The following is an 18,170-nucleotide window of genomic DNA, read 5'->3' as shown; positions in this document are numbered from 1 at the left end:
TTGGCTTTACTTAAATTTTCCTTGAACAGTTCTACTAAGGAAGTATTTATTTGTGGCTTCAATAAAGCATAGTTATAATTAATGACTATTTTAATGATATAAGAAATGAAAGGTTTCAGTTGACCGCTTGAATGTTGAAGTATCTAGATGACAGTATTATAGCTACCAGCAGATGTTGTTTGAATATTAAACCTAATTCCTGAAGTTAGGAAATTTAGAGATTCCAAACTACATCTTTGTCTACTTATCCCTGGATCCTCCTGAACTACTTGCCACTGGTGTCAGCTGGCCTCCAAGCCTCACACTGGGGTTTCCCTTTTGTATTTGCCTTGGCAGCAAGCTTGCTAAAAAACGCAAAGATGTTATGGGCAACACCCGACAGGAGATGACTCACATGGTGAACGCCATGGACCGAAGTTACGCTGATCAGAGCACCCTGCATGCAGAAGACCCGCTTTCCATCACGTTCATGGACCAGCATAATTTCAGTCCAAGATGTAAGTTCTTCATTACAGTTTTCTTAAGTTTATTTATTTATTTCGAGAGAGACAGAGAGAGCAAGCGGGGGAGGGGCAGCGAGAGAGGGAGAAAGAGATCCCAAGCAGGCTCCGCACTATCCCCCAACTCACGAACCACGAGATCAAGGCCTGAGCTGAAACCAAGACTCAGAGGCTTAACCAACTGACCCACCCAGGTGCCCGTCTTCCTTAAAATTTTAGTAAATGATTTTGAAGCTCCTTAAATCACTTCGAATTCAACACATCACCTTTTGAATAGTGAGAAAAAGTACAACAGAAATGGAGGAAGCAGCCAGAAGGAGAGAAAGCGATAAAGAATATTCTGGGAAATGTTCAGCTTGGTGAAAATTTTCAGTAATCACTGGCCCTAAAAACATCCCCTCAGGTTCCTTGATCTATATCGCCACCAAATTTGTTGCTATAATGCTGTATGAGGCCCTTTGGAATTAATTTTAATTGTCATAGGGCCTTCTTGATCAATTTCATTTTTATTTCACTATAAGATAAATGATAAAGAAGAACATAAGTTAACTTTGCTGAAAATATAGATGTACTGTCTCTCTGACCACTTGATTTAGTAATTAATCTAAAAGGATTTGGAAGCATTTTTGTTCCCCAAACTTTTCTACCTATTGTCTCTGTTCGTACTTTATTAGGAAGCTTGAATTCAGCCGTGTAACTGTACAAACCCACTTATGAACCTGGAGAAAGGATTAAATCTATTTCTTACAGTTAACTGAAAAAAAATATTTGGAATGAATCTGAGATCATTATTTCTCTAAGTACCTTGCCCTTGATAGATTTAAATGGGTCCCCCTCCCCATTTTATAATCTTTATAATGTCAAGTTGAATCTTCCTGGCTTTTAAAATCGAACAGAATACTGAACTTTAATTACAGCAGCACCTTTCCTGGTGTTTTGAGGTAACCCAAGTTGAAAAAGAGAATTTTACCTTTGCAGGTTACAATAATCAAAGAAAGATGAATAGTTATATTTCTTAAGAAAGCATAAATCCATTTTAAAGGAAAATGTAAAATACAACTTTAGGGCAATATATTCCTTCATGAGCTTTGTTTTCCTACAGTGCCCAATGATCCACTTGTGCCGACTGCTGTGTTAGGTGAGGCCCTAATTCTTTATCATTCTTTCTTGCATGGATCACACATCCTTGCATGAGTTATAGCTTTGTCTACACAGTAATTATCCACAGGGTAGGAAGCAGCTTGATTTTGAAAATTAAGTCCTGGTCTTATCAAAGAAAGCAACTGTGGTCAACCCAGTCAGATTTAGTGGATTTCAAATAAGATGCTTTTTAGAAACTATGTATTTTTAAATTCTTGGTTCTGTTAGATTTGGAGCAAAAGTCCAGTGGTTCTCAATATATGACTGATGTATATATATGCAGGTTAGTAGAAAGGTCCCAAATGCACACATCTCAGGAGCCAGTGCTACCTGAATAATTAGTTTATATATAAAAATCTACTTGATGCAGAGATTTTTCTCAATCCCCCTAAGTTTATAGCAACTAAAGAACACATTTCCAAGTGAACATTAAAAATGTGTGCATTCGCTTTAGTTTTGCCTTTATTAAGAATTTATAAATGCAGGTAAAGTTGCTATAATATTCATGTGGAGTTTTGCATTCTATATATGCAGCTTACATGATGTGTTATCCTTCAAGAAATTGAGAATAAGCTAAGGTTTACCACTATACAACATCTAAGACAAGTGATGTTGCTAGTGATGAATAAGGCCTTTGCAAATGTAAAATTAATGTTTAATCAACTGTATACTTAAGAATGGAATGAGTTTCATTTCAATTTGTACTCTGTTCCTTGACTAATTATGCACCCATGATTCATGACCAGCTTGCTTATATGTTAACAATTTCTATATCAGTTTTATCCTAGTGTTTCTAATATTAAAGATTTAACCAAAGAAATATGGAAATTGCCAGATAAATGTATCTTAAAAGCTTCCAATTCTCTCATTAAATATAAAAATTTAAGTTTCTTGCAAGCATAAAACTTTATCTTACGTTTTATGCATGTTTTTATTATCCATGTATTCCACATTTAATTACATTTGTAAAATATTTTGGAACAATACAATTAATTCAGTTAAGTGAAATACACTTCTTTTTTACTAAAATAATTATTATTAAACTTATAATTTTATACTATAAAAAAATATATATTCTAAAAAAATCTGAAAGTCAATGTTCTCTTTCTCTAACTGTACTCCCCTTTTGATGTCCACACCAATAATGGCAGGGAAGTGAACTGGGGAATTCATCCCAAGGGGTAGCCCTATCAAGTAAGGAGGGGCTAGGAACCATGATCATTGGGATGGCACCAAATGCCTCTGAAAATGTCATCTTCTGTTGAGCAAAATGCTGTAGAATGCTGTCACCATCAAATTAATAAGTAAAATTCAGTTAAAATATTAAAAGCCCACTGAGGAAAAATTAGTTACCTAAATGTTAAAATTCCATTACAGTAATATTTTAAGAAAATGTTGAATCAGGTCCAAATCATGCTTCTCTTGGGAACTCACAGTATGAACCTATGAAAATACCTTATGTCTGTGCTTTCCCATCTGAAAACTTATTCACAGTTTTGTAAGGAGACAATGAAATAATATATGTGTTTTACAAACTATAAAGTTTAAAAGATTATTATAGTAATTTGCCCTGTGAAAAGAGATATGTATGTTTAAGGAAGGCTAGATTTAACATTATAGTCATAAAATCTATTCATATGAACAGTTGTTATGCATTTATTTCAGTTTGAAAGTCAAGCTGTTTTTTATAAATATTCTTTAAAACCTAAATCTCATTAATCATATCAGATTTAGAAATGATTTGTTGCATTTTCATCATTCTTGGAATCATGGTATTTACAGTTATTTTACATCCACTTGATTTTGTATTTGTAAAGCAATTTTTGAAATCACTTCAAATATTGTTTGATATTAATACCTACTTACTGATTTTAAAGGCACTTAGAATCTTTTCATATTGATTCATATTTTTGCTTTTTTGTGTTTTACTGCTTCATTGGGTTAAAGTCCCTATAACCGGTAAGTATATCGCAAAGAATTCTAGAAAGCTTTCCATCAAGGAGATATTTGAAGTTATTTTTCTTAAATGTGTAATAAGGATAATGATTAGAACATGTACTCTCATACCAGTGTCATTATTAGGTGGTGTAATGAGGTGGAAAATGTATTGAGATTAATAATTCATATGTGATCATTTTAATGAATACTGCTCATTGTATTAATGTGTGAAAGCTTAATGCAAAACAAAAGGCACTGTCTATTTCATATTGGACAAATCATGGAAGATTTGGAATATGGGTGACTTCTTCATTTCTCACTGAGCCTGTTATAATTGTAAATATTCCGCTGCCCCAGCAGGTATGATACGAGCTCTGGTACTGCTCCGCGCAGCCCAGGCTACCGTATCCCAGCTTGGGTGATTGCATTTTCCCTTTCCAACGTTGTCTGTCCTCTTCTCATCCTAAACTGTATATTCTGTGATAGTGCCCAAATCAGTGGCTTCTGAATTTAATTTTTATGTTAATGTTTATGTTAATCTATTGATTCTAATATTTTAGCAAAGATAGATCAACCGAGTGTAGCCTCATAGGAAGAAGAGGAAACTCATGAATCATGTTTGTTAGCAAATGTTTGTATGTAGAGGGTGGGCAAAGCCTGGGTTAAGAGAGATTAATTCAGTTGGGTGGTTAGGTCACAAAAGAATCCACCAGGGGTTTTTGGGATTCAATGTGATATTTTTAGAAGTAAATGCAAAAAAAAAAAAAAAAAGGCATTCAGCCTAACAAGGGAAAGTAAAATAAATGCAATCAAACTAAATTGTAGAAGCACACAAATCTGATTGTGGGGTTCTTTTTTTTCCCTTCTCCAGGAAGAAAAAATGTTTATCATGGGGACAACAATTCATTTTTTGCCATATCCTATTTGTAGAGTTGGTGATAGAACAGGCAAATGTACCAGCCCTTGAAATATGTTTCACTGTTAATTAAATATCGTTCTCTACAGTATGCATTATCATTAAAAACAAAAGTTCCCCTAAGAGTGTACTTTCTCTTCTGTTAATGAATATGGCAGTATAATGCTTTCCAAAGTAACACCCCTAAAACATTTGTTTTTTTTTTTTTTTGAAAGTGGTAAGTTTAAATGTGATAAATATAAGCATGCTTTTTCTCATTGTAATGATTAGTGCTATGGTCATTAAAATAATATTTATTCTTCATAGGTATAATGTTCTTGTTCATTTCTTCCTTATGACAAAGAGAGTTAAAAGTTTCATGTTAAGCTAATGACACAATTGGGATGGGGCCTACACTTAAACGTGGGTGGTAAGGGATTCTGTTTATTTTAATTGATTCATTCACCGAAATATTTATTGAATGACTGCTTTGCAGCAGTCAGCAGAAATAAAAAGAAAAATATGACTCTGTCTCTATACTTTAAGCATTCAGAATTTAATAAAAAAAAAAAAGATCAGTAAAAAAATGATTGAAATATAGAGTAAGTGAAATGACATGTACATGAGGAGGCCATGGAAACAAAGAAGGAGCTTTGTAGCTCAGCCTGGATGGGCCAGGGAAGAATTCCACAGGAACTACCTACACATTTTGCCCCAAAGATACACCCTCGTTTCTTTCACATGGTGGGCAGAAAAGTCAAAATATATTTACAATCAAAACAGTAACCATAACAATAAACCAAAAGAGTAGAGACTAAGACTAAATGCACATATCAGCTGGCTAGCAGGCATAGTGGGCCCCAGGGATGATTCTGTAGAATGCTCATGTTTCCCAGTCTGGAGTGTACCATTCTAAGTAGCCCCAGGTGGCATAGTAGGCCGGCAAGACTAAGGACAGCCTCCTATGGGGATAGGTTGCTTAGATTGGGTCCATGAGTGAGGTTGGGATCTTGTTGGGAAGGAGTTTGTTCAGTTTACTCAACAATGAAAACACCTCTCCAATTGACAACTTGATCTTCTGGTCCTACCCTATGCTGCTATGACTGCAGATACACGAAAAAAGAAGAACTCAGCCAGATCTCCCACTTAGACTTTCTAAAAGTGGATCAGATGTCTCTACATCTCACAGCATCTGTTATCGTGGTGATATAAGCATAATATGCTCTGACCTCATACCTTGAGCTGATACAAAAGACTTTGTCTGTATAGGGAAGCTGCCCCAGATCTATGCTATATTTCTTTTCCTTCTTCCTGATATGAGAAAAATCTTAAGTTCTTACAATTTTCTTTGCATAGATATGTATTAAACAAGATAACTTTGTCTTTTTTTAATCTTTTGGAATCTGAAAAATGCCAGATGAGAACCACAGTGCTACAGCTGAGTCCAGTCGTCTTCTAGATGTACCTCGCTACCTCTGTGAGGGGACAGAATCCCCTTACCAGACGGGTCAGCTGCACCCAGCCATCAGGGTTGCCGACTTATTGCAGCACATTAATCTCATGAAGACATCAGACAGCTATGGGTTCAAAGAGGAATATGAGGTGAAAGTTTCAATACTATGTTACATCTTATTTCTAATCATAATAGTGGAATTTAACACTTTTCCTTCCCTTTAACATAACAAGGAGTGGAATACTCTGTGGACTCTAATCTTGAGTCCATGAGCATATACTCAAAGGTGTATATGGGGAGTGGGCGGAGATGGAATTGAAAGAAAGGGCAATTTCTGGGGATGTATCTGAGTCTGAATTCACTTGAAAAATTCTTAAATGTTTGATTCCAGAATTTTATCCTTGCTATTTAAAAACTACTTTTTAGACCCTATATTTCCCCACTGAAAGATCTATAACAGGATACTTCGAATTCCACTGTATCATTACAGATTCTGCCATTTGAATGACGTAAGCAGTAGGTCCTTCTCTGCCTCTTTGCGTATTGACCCTCTGTTCAGAAATGGGGTTAATCTTTGTCCTACTTGTCACTCTTAGTTTTCTTGGTGCATTGTTGGTTGAGAGTGGCTGTGTAGAAAGACAGAGCACTGCAAATCCAGGCAATATTAGGAAGCCAAAAGAAGGATGTGGGAAATTCTTCTTCCAACTTTATTTCCCCTTCCTGCTCAATCCAGAAGACCAGGATTTTTACTGCACAGGAAATGATTTAACCTTAACATCTCAATAAACATAGCAAAAAGGAAAAAGTTCTTTTGCCACTCTTCACTTACTAAGAAGTATCAGTCTGGGGCATAGAAGGAAGTTCCTCCATCACCATATACACATATTTAAAGTGAAAGTATCCAAGCAGTATTTGACCTTGAAAGACCATCCAAAATACACTCAACTTCATGAAGAATCTTCAAAGCTCTGTATTTTATTGACTGATTGCTTGTATACCTGAGTTGTGAATAAAATTAGCTTTGAATTTTGAAAGTTGGTTTTAGACATATACCAGAAACACTTGGCTGTGGCAACAAAATAGTGTAAGGAATTATAATATTCTGCCAGAGCTGGGGTGTTTTTTTTTCTTCATTTTATGTGTATTCCTGTGTACCTCACTTCAAAAACCGTTGACTCTTTGAAGACCCCATTTCCTGTGTTGAGCAAAGTTTAAGCTTTACTGCAAAGAGAAATCTATACCCATATTTTAAATTGCTGCATATGGTAATTAAACCAATCAGCAAATTCATCTGTTCCAAGATTCTTGGATATGGTGACTCTTTTTAATTTTCATATGGTCCCTTGTTGTACAGACTCAGTCCTTTTCATGATCTTCAAAGAAACTGAAATGTGATGTATTGCACATGATTTAATGAATAATTATAGGGGAAAACAGGTTTTCTTTTTCCTGCTATAAATGCTAAAAGAAAAACATTTGAAAGATACTCATTAAAAGTAGTTTTGAAGTTTTGATGCTTTCTCTGCTTCCATGTCTCAGAGTCGTAGCGATCTTAAATTTGAAATAGTTTCAAAATCCTTTATTTCCTCAAGTTGTTTTCTGTCCTCCTTTTGAACTCAGTCCCATCCAAGATGAACAAGTAAGAGGCCAACAAACAAGTTTGAGGTCTGAAAAGAAAACTTATTTACTGCTCTAGGACTTCCTCCCTGAGGAAAGTGGCTTTTACTATTTTGGTCATCAGAACAGAAAAACCTGATTCAAGAAAAGGAGTTAAATTCAGTCTTCTTGTTACTTTCTTCTTTTTTTTTTCCAGAGCTTCTTTGAAGGACAGTCAGCATCTTGGGATGTAGCTAAAAAAGATCAAAATAGAGCAAAAAATCGATATGGAAACATTATAGCATGTAAGTTCTCATACAATTCTTGGTAAATGTAAATATTGTGTGTGGAAGATAAGTAATAGGTTGCAGTTCCTCCTTATATGGTTTTAAACTTTAAGAGAGTCCCAGAGGGTGGCACATCTGCTTACAATCTATTTAATATTAAAACAGCATTGCCTATTGGCAGTGGCTCTAAAATTGTCATCATCTTCATTAATTAAATTGACAGACTTTTCACCCAGTGGAGATAACATGCCACTTGATTTTATGTTTGCACACTTTTGTGTCGGGGTGTTATTGACAGCTGAGAATATCAAAACAATGAAAAAGAAAGGTCTTTTCAGTGATAAATTGTTATAACAACTTCTACCAAAACTATTCAAGGTGGGAGTGTTATTCTTTCCACATAACCTTGATTTTTTCTTGGAGCCAGTGTCTGAACTCCTGTTGCTATGTTATTTATCATTAGGGACTAATTCCTCCTTAAGTCTTCAAGAGTTATACATGGGATCAATAAATTAGTTATCATATGAAACCACAGAACAGTAAGCAAAGTAACATACTTCAGTTTGTAACTAGCTAATGATTTACTTAGACCATTCAATTCTCAATTTAAATTATTTTAAAATATCTTCTGAATACATCAGAATTCAATCTTGACCCTCAAGAACTAAGAAGTTGAGAGCAGGGATTCAAAATTCACTCTAGTTCTGTGGCTCACTTGCTCTAAAGTGCAGTAGGAAAGGATCCCACCCCTCTAAAACCATGTCTAGAAAGCAAAATTAGAAGTTAAAGCTAGTTCAGTTCTTACACACAAATCCAAGACTCAAAGGATGATTCATCAGACAGACATTAGCACGGTCCCTAAAAACTTCCTAAATATGAAGATGCTAGTCGGTGAAGCTTTATTAACAGAATACTATAATAATTAATGAGTTCATTAAAGTTCTTGTATTTCTTTAAGGAAATTTGAATCATAGCGTATTATGGGTAAGCTATTATCCATTATCCATTATCCAACCACTGAATTATTTTAAGTCTCTACCAACATCATTGTCTCAGCACAGAGGGGGAATTGAATATTTTATTTTGTATTTATTATTTTATTGTTTAAAGTAATTTTCTTTATGATGTTATTATTTAAAAATTTTAGATGACCACTCCAGAGTAATTCTGCAACCTGTTGAAGATGATCCTTCTTCAGATTACATTAATGCCAACTACATAGATGTAAGTATTTTAATAGTTTAGTGTGCCCAATTTGTTGGCTTATATATGTGAATCTTTTTGCTTGTTATTACCTATAAAGTGATTGCTAGCTTTTTAAAATAAAGAACAAACTGTACACTTTTCCTTGTTCTACGTCCTAGTACTTACTGACGTTGTTGTGCTTTCTTTCACACCTGACTTTGGTTTGGGCTGTAGATTTGGCTGTACAGGGATGTAAGTACCACTATATGTAAATAACAGCACCCTATTATAAATATTTAATATAACTATTCTTAATTACAGTTATTACTAATGCTTAATACTAGTTATCTCTGCATGCTTCACCTAATTAGCCTCATACAGTATATCTATGTCATTTTTTTTGTAACTCCTTTACATGTGTGAAGATCTATTTTACCTCCTTCCCTTTTCTATGTTTAGAAAAACAGGACCATTTTTAGCTTTTGACAAGTTATTATGTACTCGAGTTTTATTTGTTGATGATTTCTGTTTCTGGCTTTTATTCTTACCCCTCCCCAAACATGTGAGAAGCTGGATAGTATGATGTGTATTAGTGATTCTGAAATTTTACTTCTTACATTTGACTTCTGATGTTAAAAATGGGTAGGAAGACTATTTTGTGGTGTGTGGTATTGGCTTCTAAAGTATTAAAATTGCTTAGGCAAAATAATTACTAAATTGCATTTGTAAAATACACATATCACACATATATATCGAATCATGCAAATCAAAAAGTTTGTTTTGAGCATACGTTCCACTGTTACATTTGGGTTACAAGCATCTACATGCAAATTGTCTATTTAATGGAAAGTAATTACCAAATAAAAGATAAAATATTGTCAAAGAAGCCATGATGCTACATTACATAGAGGAAGGACAGGCCCTTTATTCTTATTTCATGGGTCAGAATCATGCTGGAAATCTTGCGAATGTTATTTCATTTCTCTGTGCCTCAATTTCCTCATCTTTACTATGGGGATAATAATAATAGTACTAATCTCATCAATTTGTTATAAGAAATAAAGTAATGCATTGAACACTCAGCACAATGCCTAGCAAATATTAAGCACTCCTGAAACTTCAGCCATTTTTTCAATAATTCATACCTAGGTGTGCTGAGATTAACCAGTTCAAAACATGCATTAATTATAAGGCAAAAGTTGGAAGTATCAAATATTGCAGCATACATGTAGTATACATTTAGAGTTATATAAAAGATATGAAAATTAGGCCCCAACGTTTTCTAATTTCCATAAACAGGAAATGACATTTGTCACATTTATTAAGTTCATGTTTTACAGTTATTTTGCGAATTGTCATTATTTATATATTTGAACTAATTAGTTTTATTACATATAGTCTCTGAGTATACTGGTTAACATTCTGAACATCAATTTACTCTCAGTTAATATTTTAAATTTATCAGACATCTCAAAAGAGAAAATGAAGCTAATGGTCCACTCTTTAGAATAAAAAATTCAACCGCTTTCTAACAAATTTGTACTTGGTCCTATCTATTCTGTTTAACCTTGGTTTTCTGCCAAGACATATACACTGGAGCCTTGTTATAATACTACTTTATGGTACATATGGTAAAACTGTGTGTTCTAAATGAGACTGTGTTGTTATCCAGTCTTTTTGCTAAGACCCCAGTGTATTTTGGCTGATTACTACACAATTCCATTATGTTCCCTTTCCCGTTAGTTTATTATACTTAAAAGAGTCTTCTTTGGTAAATTTTTCATGAAAAACGGGAGATGAATGCTTTATAAAGCTTGGGAAAAAAATTTTCCGTGAAAACTCATACTATTTGGTGTAAGAGGAAATAGAAAACTTCCAAATTTGCAGCAGTATGATTCTCCACCTATTAAGTTTTAGATTGGGGATCTCAGTTTACGTGCATTTATATGTGCATCGAGTTGCCCACACCAGTATGTGGACAAATTGTACCACAGGCTTTCGCTAAAGTCCTTTGATAAATACAAAACAAATTCGAAGCTTAACTCTATTGTACCATTAACAGTTTTGCTAATCATGATGTACTGGAATTCATATCGAGAGCAACTAACAATTTATTTCTTATCAGGAATAATTTCTTTTTTGAAATCGTATTAAATGTTTAAGCACCTAAATCTCTTGGCACACTAAAAATAAAAAAAAGTGCTAAACTTTTTGTTCAGGATACGATGCATTTTATTTAAAACTCTTTTTTCCCTATATATGTGTGTACCTGTAATTATGTGTGTGTATATTATCAACACACACAAAATAGTTTTGGCAGATTCCTGAACATATTATAGTACAGAAATATTCTCAAAAGTATCTCAGCAGGACTTTGACTTAATGCACACATGCATTGTCCAGCTCTAACATTGGAATGTTCTGTTATTTTTTTATGGTTCTAATATGTCGTTGTCCATTTGTAATGCAGTGTGTTGTACTTTTGGATGATAAGATGAGAATTAATATTTTTGAACACGATTTGCCAAGAATGAATGACTAAAGATTAACATGAAGGCATAAACATTTTAGTAAAACCAAACAATATCTATGAGGTTATTCCTTAGCAAACAAAACTCAATTATGCAATATATATTCTAATCTGAGCTCTTAAAACATTTAATTTTTGTTTTATGTTTACCTTTCAGATAACCTAGGTTTGAGAAGTGAACTATGAGTTCACTACTCATTTCTGGACTTTTTACTATAACTTAATCTTAACAGGTGGTTGTCTTCATCTTTTTATGCCTTCATTCATTTATTTCTGATACTGATGTAAAATGATAACCAATTTCTTCTCCTATTTTAGGGCTACCAGAGACCAAGCCACTACATTGCAACTCAAGGTAAAACATTGCCTTTTTAAATGATAAAAAGCATCCAAACTTACTTATTCATCCACAGGCTGTTTTTTATCTGACTGAACTGGAAAAAAAGATCAGGTCTTCTAAGTTAGACTGCTCTTTATTCATTTGTATAATACGTATTGGTTTATCTGTGTAAAACATATATAAATTAAAGCTTGATTTGTTTTTTTGATTAAAAGTAAACAAGAAGCTGCTTATTTGTGACTTGGGTTTTGGTATTTTGATGTCCCAGAGCACTAGTCAATAGTGCTGGACAGAGGAATTACTCCTTTTGATGAAAGCAAGAGAGGTCTCACCTTGGATAAGTTGCCGTTGTGTGTGTGTGTGTGTGTGTGTGTGTGTGTGTGTGGCATAGTCTGTGGCTGGAATGGAGTAGTACCCAAGACTGATATTGTTATAATGAGATGTTAGACTCTCTTCCAGCAAAGTTTTACAAGCTAAGACAGAGAGAAAACTAAGGGCTAAAGGGAACTTCGTCACGTTCATTCTATGTAGAAAATACAAAAAGGCAGAGAAATCTTGTTACAGTGGCACACTGGGGAATAAGAGCATCCTAAAACACCTTTAGTTATCTCTCCATATTGACCACTGTCCATCATAAACCTGCACAGTTATTTATTTCTTAAAAGAGGGAAGTAAAACAAAAGCTATGTTTGCTCTTTTGACAGAGGTCATTTTCTAAGTTTTTCCACATATCTTTGCATGAATTGAGTTTAATTGTAAGCTCTTGAAAGTTAGAAAGATCATCCGTGGTGAACAGTATTCTAGTTTTGTGGGGATTTTTTGATTTGTTTTAATTTTTTTTAATTATGTATGTTTATTTTTGAGAGAGAGAGAGAGAGACAGAGCGTGAGTGGGGGAGGGGCAGAGAGAGGGGGAGACATAGAACCAAAGCAGGCTCCAGACTGTGCTGTCAGCACAGGGCCCAACGTGGGGCTCGAACCCACATACAGCGAGAACATGCCCTGAGCCAAAATCGGGCACCCAACCGATTGAGCCACCGAGGATACCCCGTTTTGTTTTAATGGCACTGAGTAGAGTATAACCCAGTAGGTGCTTTTGCAGTCTGGAGGTGATAATATAAGGTTGGGATGTTTGCTTATAAGTATGGATGTTTCTTCATTAATCCCTAAACATGCACTGCTTCATAAATGATGTGGATATATTTCATTGGTAATATATGCTGTTTGGTAGATGGTCATGTAAGACTTCCTATTTTTTACGTATGTTTGAAGATGCATCAAACTAACTTAGTGACAGATATAAATAACCTAAAAACTAGTGATAACTTCTTCTGAATGGAAAGTATAAAAGGCAAATTGAAAAAAAAAAGGGTGGTATATGCCTGTTTTTGCTATAGTGTGAATTTAGATACAGAATGAATTTAAGTAATTTTGACACCTTTTTGTGTTAGACCTTTAATATGTTTTTATTGCTTATTTAGTTTATTCTGATTTTTACTTTATGTATATATATATATATATATATATATATATATATATATACTTCTTACCACTTACTTTTTCTAACTACAAAATTTATCTGATAACATAATATTCAAATTAATTTCTTCAAAGGCCCAGTTCATGAAACAGTATATGATTTCTGGAGAATGATCTGGCAAGAACAGTCTGCCTGCATTGTGATGGTTACAAATTTAGTTGAGGTTGGCCGGGTAAGAGAAAAAAAGATTTTTTTTTTCTTGTTTCACAAAACATGAGTGTAAGTTGAGTAGCCAAACATAAAACACTTAGAATAGAATCTCATTTAATTGTTTTAAAATATTGTAGGCATAGCATTTCAAATGAGTGCTCCTAAGTGGATCTTTGATGGCTGAGAAATTATTTGATTTCTTATTGAGTAATAAAAGAAACTTTGATTTTATACTAGATTCCGATTGCATCATCGGGCTATATATTGTAAAGAGACTACAGCAAGTTTTTCTATATTGTGTAATAGATTCTTTTATCTCATCTATAGTTTTTTTAACCGTATTTTTACTGTAACCTAAAGAGTGACCACTGAAATTAAATCATCTTGGTTAACGTGTACTCAGGTCCACCTATATACCCTTTTTGTCATTTAGGTTAAATGCTATAAGTATTGGCCTGATGATACTGAAGTTTATGGTGACTTCAAAGTCACTTGTGTGGAAATGGAACCACTTGCTGAATATGTAGTTAGGACATTCACTCTGGAAAGGGTAAGTACCCTAAAATTCTCTTATAAAATATGTATATTGACACTGTTTTTTCTCTTAAGGCTCCTGTCAAGATTTGTTTTTTGATTATGCTATAAAATCCACTCATTCATTCATTCCACAAATATTTATTTGAGAGCATGCCATGTGCCAGGCATGGTTGTAAACCTTGGGATACATATTAAATACATAAATGATTTCTATTTTGAAAGATGATCTAGAATTATGTGAAAAATCACAAAACTAGAAAATCAGAGAACAATCGATAGAACGAGAAAAATTAAATATAAACCAAAGACCAACAAAAAAAGAATAAATTAGATCAAAAAGCTAGTTCCTTAAAAAGATCAGTGAAAGAACTAAACCACTGTCGATTCTAAATGAGGGACAATCCAAACTGTGCAATATTAGAAAACACAAAAAGCGTATAATTCCAATTATACTTCCTGTTGGGAAAGCAATACAAAATATTACGTGTAAACTTGGAGACAGATTTTAGTCTAAATCCCTTAATTCTAATAAATAATAATTCTCAAAATTTGACCCAAGAAGACTTAGAAACCTGAATAGATGATAGAAGAAACTAGAGTCTTAAAATTTACCATTAAGTTGCACTATGGTTTTATAGTTGAGGTTTCTGCTGGGCACGGGCTGCGCCACAGTCCTCCTCACCTTGTGGCCATGACGGCCGATCTCATCGGCCCCCACACACAGCAGACCCTTCTTGTATGGTGCCATGAGCTTCTTGGATAAGATGGCCAACGGGCTGGTGGTCATGGCCATCCAGAGCCTGCATCCCTGCTCCTTGGAGCTCTGCTGCTGGGCCTGCCTAGGCTTCTACCACTGGATGATGGTGGCTGTGACCAGTGTCATGGGCATGGCTGCCCTGCCTCTGTCTGTGGCAGAGTCTCCTCGTCTGGCCCATCCACCTGCAGAGCTGGGACCCTGGAGCCCAATCCTGACACCTTCCCCCCATGGTCGCTGTCCTGTGCACATGAACTCTACATGCCATGCCCAGCCCTCCATGCCACCCCCAACTCTCTTCCCTGTCCCCCCATCCTCACCTGGCTGTGAGAGCAGTAGGTGAGGGCAGGGTGGTCAGCAGCCCAGATGCTGAGCTTGGCCCTCTGGGATCCAGGGGTGCACCCAGCTCACCCCTCACCCCAGGCTCGGTCGGCATTTCCTAGGTGTTGCCGGGTCCCTGGACGAATGGTACCGTCACTGGGCCTGATGGGAGCCTCAGGCTTGGGGGGTTAGGGGACCCGAGTCCAGTGGGCACACCCAGTGCCCAAGGCCATCACTGACCATGAATAAAAAGCCACCTACGTGTGAGGAAAGAAAAAAAAATTAAAATCTTTAAAGAACAGTGAATGCCTTTGTCAATAAAACTATTTAGACCATAGAAAACCATCAAAACCAACTAAATATATTCTACAGTTTTTAAGTTTATTTATTTTGAGAGAGCCAGTAGGCTGGGAGGAGAGAGAGAGAGAGAGAGAGAGAGTGAGTGAATCCCAGGCAGGCTCCTAGCTGACAGTGCAGAGCCTGATGCGGATCGTGAACTCGGGAACTCTGAGATCAAGACCTGAGCTGACACCAAGACTCGGATACTTAACCAACTGAGCCACCCAAGTGCCCCTATTCTGAAAGCTAGCAAAGCTGTGATAACAGGACCAGATAAAGATGGCACTCTTTCACACTCTTCTCTCCTCCCCTTTTTTAACTCTCTCTCTCTCTCTCTCTCTCTCTCTCTCTCTCTGCACACACACTTTGAAGACCAGTTTCATTCAGGAACATGCTTGAAAAAACTTCAACTAAAGTACTGAAAATTTGAAATGAGCTGTGAATTAAGAAAACATCACAACATGATCTATAATGATGGTTTTCTAGGAATGCAAGGATATCATTCCTGTGGTAGGAATCTAACTGGATATTTCTTCACATCTTCCTTAAAGGAGCAAAAACATATGATTTTTTCATAGATATTGTAATGTACTTTTACTTAAAAGACATTTGTAGAAGTAACCTATATTAGGGAAATAAGGGGGCAACTTAAACAGGATAAAGGTGATTCAACAGTAACTAGTAGCATGCGTGTTAAGGAGTGCACACCCTAAAGGCATCACTGTTTAATCAGGAGTGTGATGTGGATTATTATACTCACTAGTATTCAAAATTTGGGGATGTTCTAGTAAATGAAATAAGACAACAAAAGGAATAAATTGCTTAACTATTAGAAAAGATAAAGTTATTTTTACATGAAATTATTTTATACCAAGAAAATTAGAGATAATATTTTAAAATTGAACTAATAATAATTTAGTTGGCTAATTCAAGATAAATATTCATAAATATTAGCTTTTTTTGTATATTAGCAGTAAACAGTAGTAGACATTAAAAAATCCCTTTCACGATAATAAAAATTTCTAAAGTATCTAGAAATATATTCAACAAAGATACAGGTCCTAGGTGACTAAATCCTCAAAAGTGTATTAAAGAACATAGGGGCGCCTGGGTGTCTCAGTCGGTTGAGTGGCGGACTTCGGATCGGGTCATGATCTCACAGCCCGTGAGTTCGAGCCCCGCGTCAGGCTCTGTGCTGACAGCTCGGGGCCTGGAGCCTGTTTCGGATTCTGTGTCGCCCTCTCTCTGACCCTCCCCCGTTCATGCTCTGTCTCTCTCTGTCTCAAAAATAAATAAACGTTAAAAAAAAAAATTTAAAGGACATCAAATATGATCTGAATAAATAAATGGAGATGTACCGTGGCCCAGAATCAGAATATGTCATGTTAATACCACTTTATGTAGTTAATGTAATACTAATTAGAACATCATTGGATTTTTTTTTAATTTGTTTTCTTGTAATTTAGAATTGGAAAAGAGTAGTTTTTTTTTTCTCAATGTTTATTTATTTTTGAAAGAGAGAGAGAGACAGAGCACGAGCCAGGGAGGGATAGAGAGAGAGACAGAGACATAGAATCTGAAGCAGGCTCCAGGCTCCGAGCTATCAGCACAGAGCCTGATGCGGGGCTCAAACTCACAAGCTGTGAGATCATGACCTGAGTCGAAGTCACGTGCTTAACCAACTGAGCCACCCAGGCTCCCAGTTTGCTTTTTTTAACCATGTATTTGAAAATTACCTAGGAAAATTTAAATAAAAAGAGCTCTAAGACAACGTGCATTGACAGATATTAAAAAGAACTTTTTATGAAAGTTTACTAACAAGAACAAGGCCCTTAGAGCAAGCCACTCCAGTCAAAGGATTAATATGGAGGAGAGGTAATTGTCTGAAATCAGGTCTCAGAACAATTTTTTAATTTCTTTTTTATGTAAGCTCTGTACCCAACATGGGGCTTGAACTCATGACCCCCAGATCAAGAGTCACATGCTCAACCACCTGAGCCACTCCAGAAATTAGAACAATTTAGTGATCTTCCTCACTAGAGTTGACTTGAAAAGTAGTAAAGAATAGTAAAGAATATAGTAAAGAAAACAGTAGAGAAAAATGATGTTTTATTTGCATGATTCCATGAGGATGTTTATCATTGTCACTATTATAATTATCTGTTAAACCCTGCTGTGTGTAGGGTACTGTGTAAGAACTGGAACTAGAAAGAATAATAAGACCTGGGTTATTATTTATTTATTATAAACCCAAAACATGGGTTTTGATGCTATTGGTCTATCTATATAGGACAGAATCTCAACTTTCTCAGTGTGGTTCATTTATTTCATGGGATTTTTCTCCATTTTCTGATTGAACAAGTGAGATGGAGATATCACAGATAGCTCACAGTACAGTTGCAATTACCTAGATTATAGTACGGTTTTTTGGCTACAAATGTGGATTCTTAAAACTAAGTTCTGCAGCATTCTTTCTATGCTCTCTAAGCTGTGCTACAGCAATCTGCGGGCTTCTTTGAACCAAAAGGTGAAAGCTTTGAAGTGTGCATTTAAATATTCTCTTAAATTAACCCAATGGAAGAGTTGGCATAACAATGAGGCTTCCCTTTCATCTTGTATTTTTGTTACTATAAGTAATACTCTGTGCTGAAGTATTTCACAGAATT

General features: G+C 35.4%; 1 protein-coding gene across 2 annotated transcripts in view; it reads left to right on the top strand.

The window, feature by feature from the left end:
- PTPRK (protein tyrosine phosphatase receptor type K) overlaps positions 1-18,170 on the top strand; it is a 556,609-nt gene that overhangs the window by 521,846 nt on the left and 16,593 nt on the right. For both annotated transcript variants that reach the window (XM_047859222.1, XM_047859220.1), the window contains exons 15-21: positions 337-497; positions 5,891-6,075; positions 7,740-7,827; positions 8,957-9,033; positions 11,843-11,879; positions 13,478-13,575; positions 13,987-14,103. In XM_047859222.1, coding sequence (XP_047715178.1) covers positions 337-497; positions 5,891-6,075; positions 7,740-7,827; positions 8,957-9,033; positions 11,843-11,879; positions 13,478-13,575; positions 13,987-14,103 — 763 coding nt within the window. The remainder of the gene's footprint in view (positions 1-336; positions 498-5,890; positions 6,076-7,739; positions 7,828-8,956; positions 9,034-11,842; positions 11,880-13,477; positions 13,576-13,986; positions 14,104-18,170) is intronic.

Source organism: Prionailurus viverrinus, chromosome B2 (genome assembly GCF_022837055.1).
Source record: "Prionailurus viverrinus isolate Anna chromosome B2, UM_Priviv_1.0, whole genome shotgun sequence".
NCBI classification, from domain to species: domain Eukaryota; kingdom Metazoa; phylum Chordata; class Mammalia; order Carnivora; family Felidae; genus Prionailurus; species Prionailurus viverrinus.
Note: the sequence above shows the minus strand (reverse complement) of the source record. Positions and strands in the feature narration are given on the sequence as shown.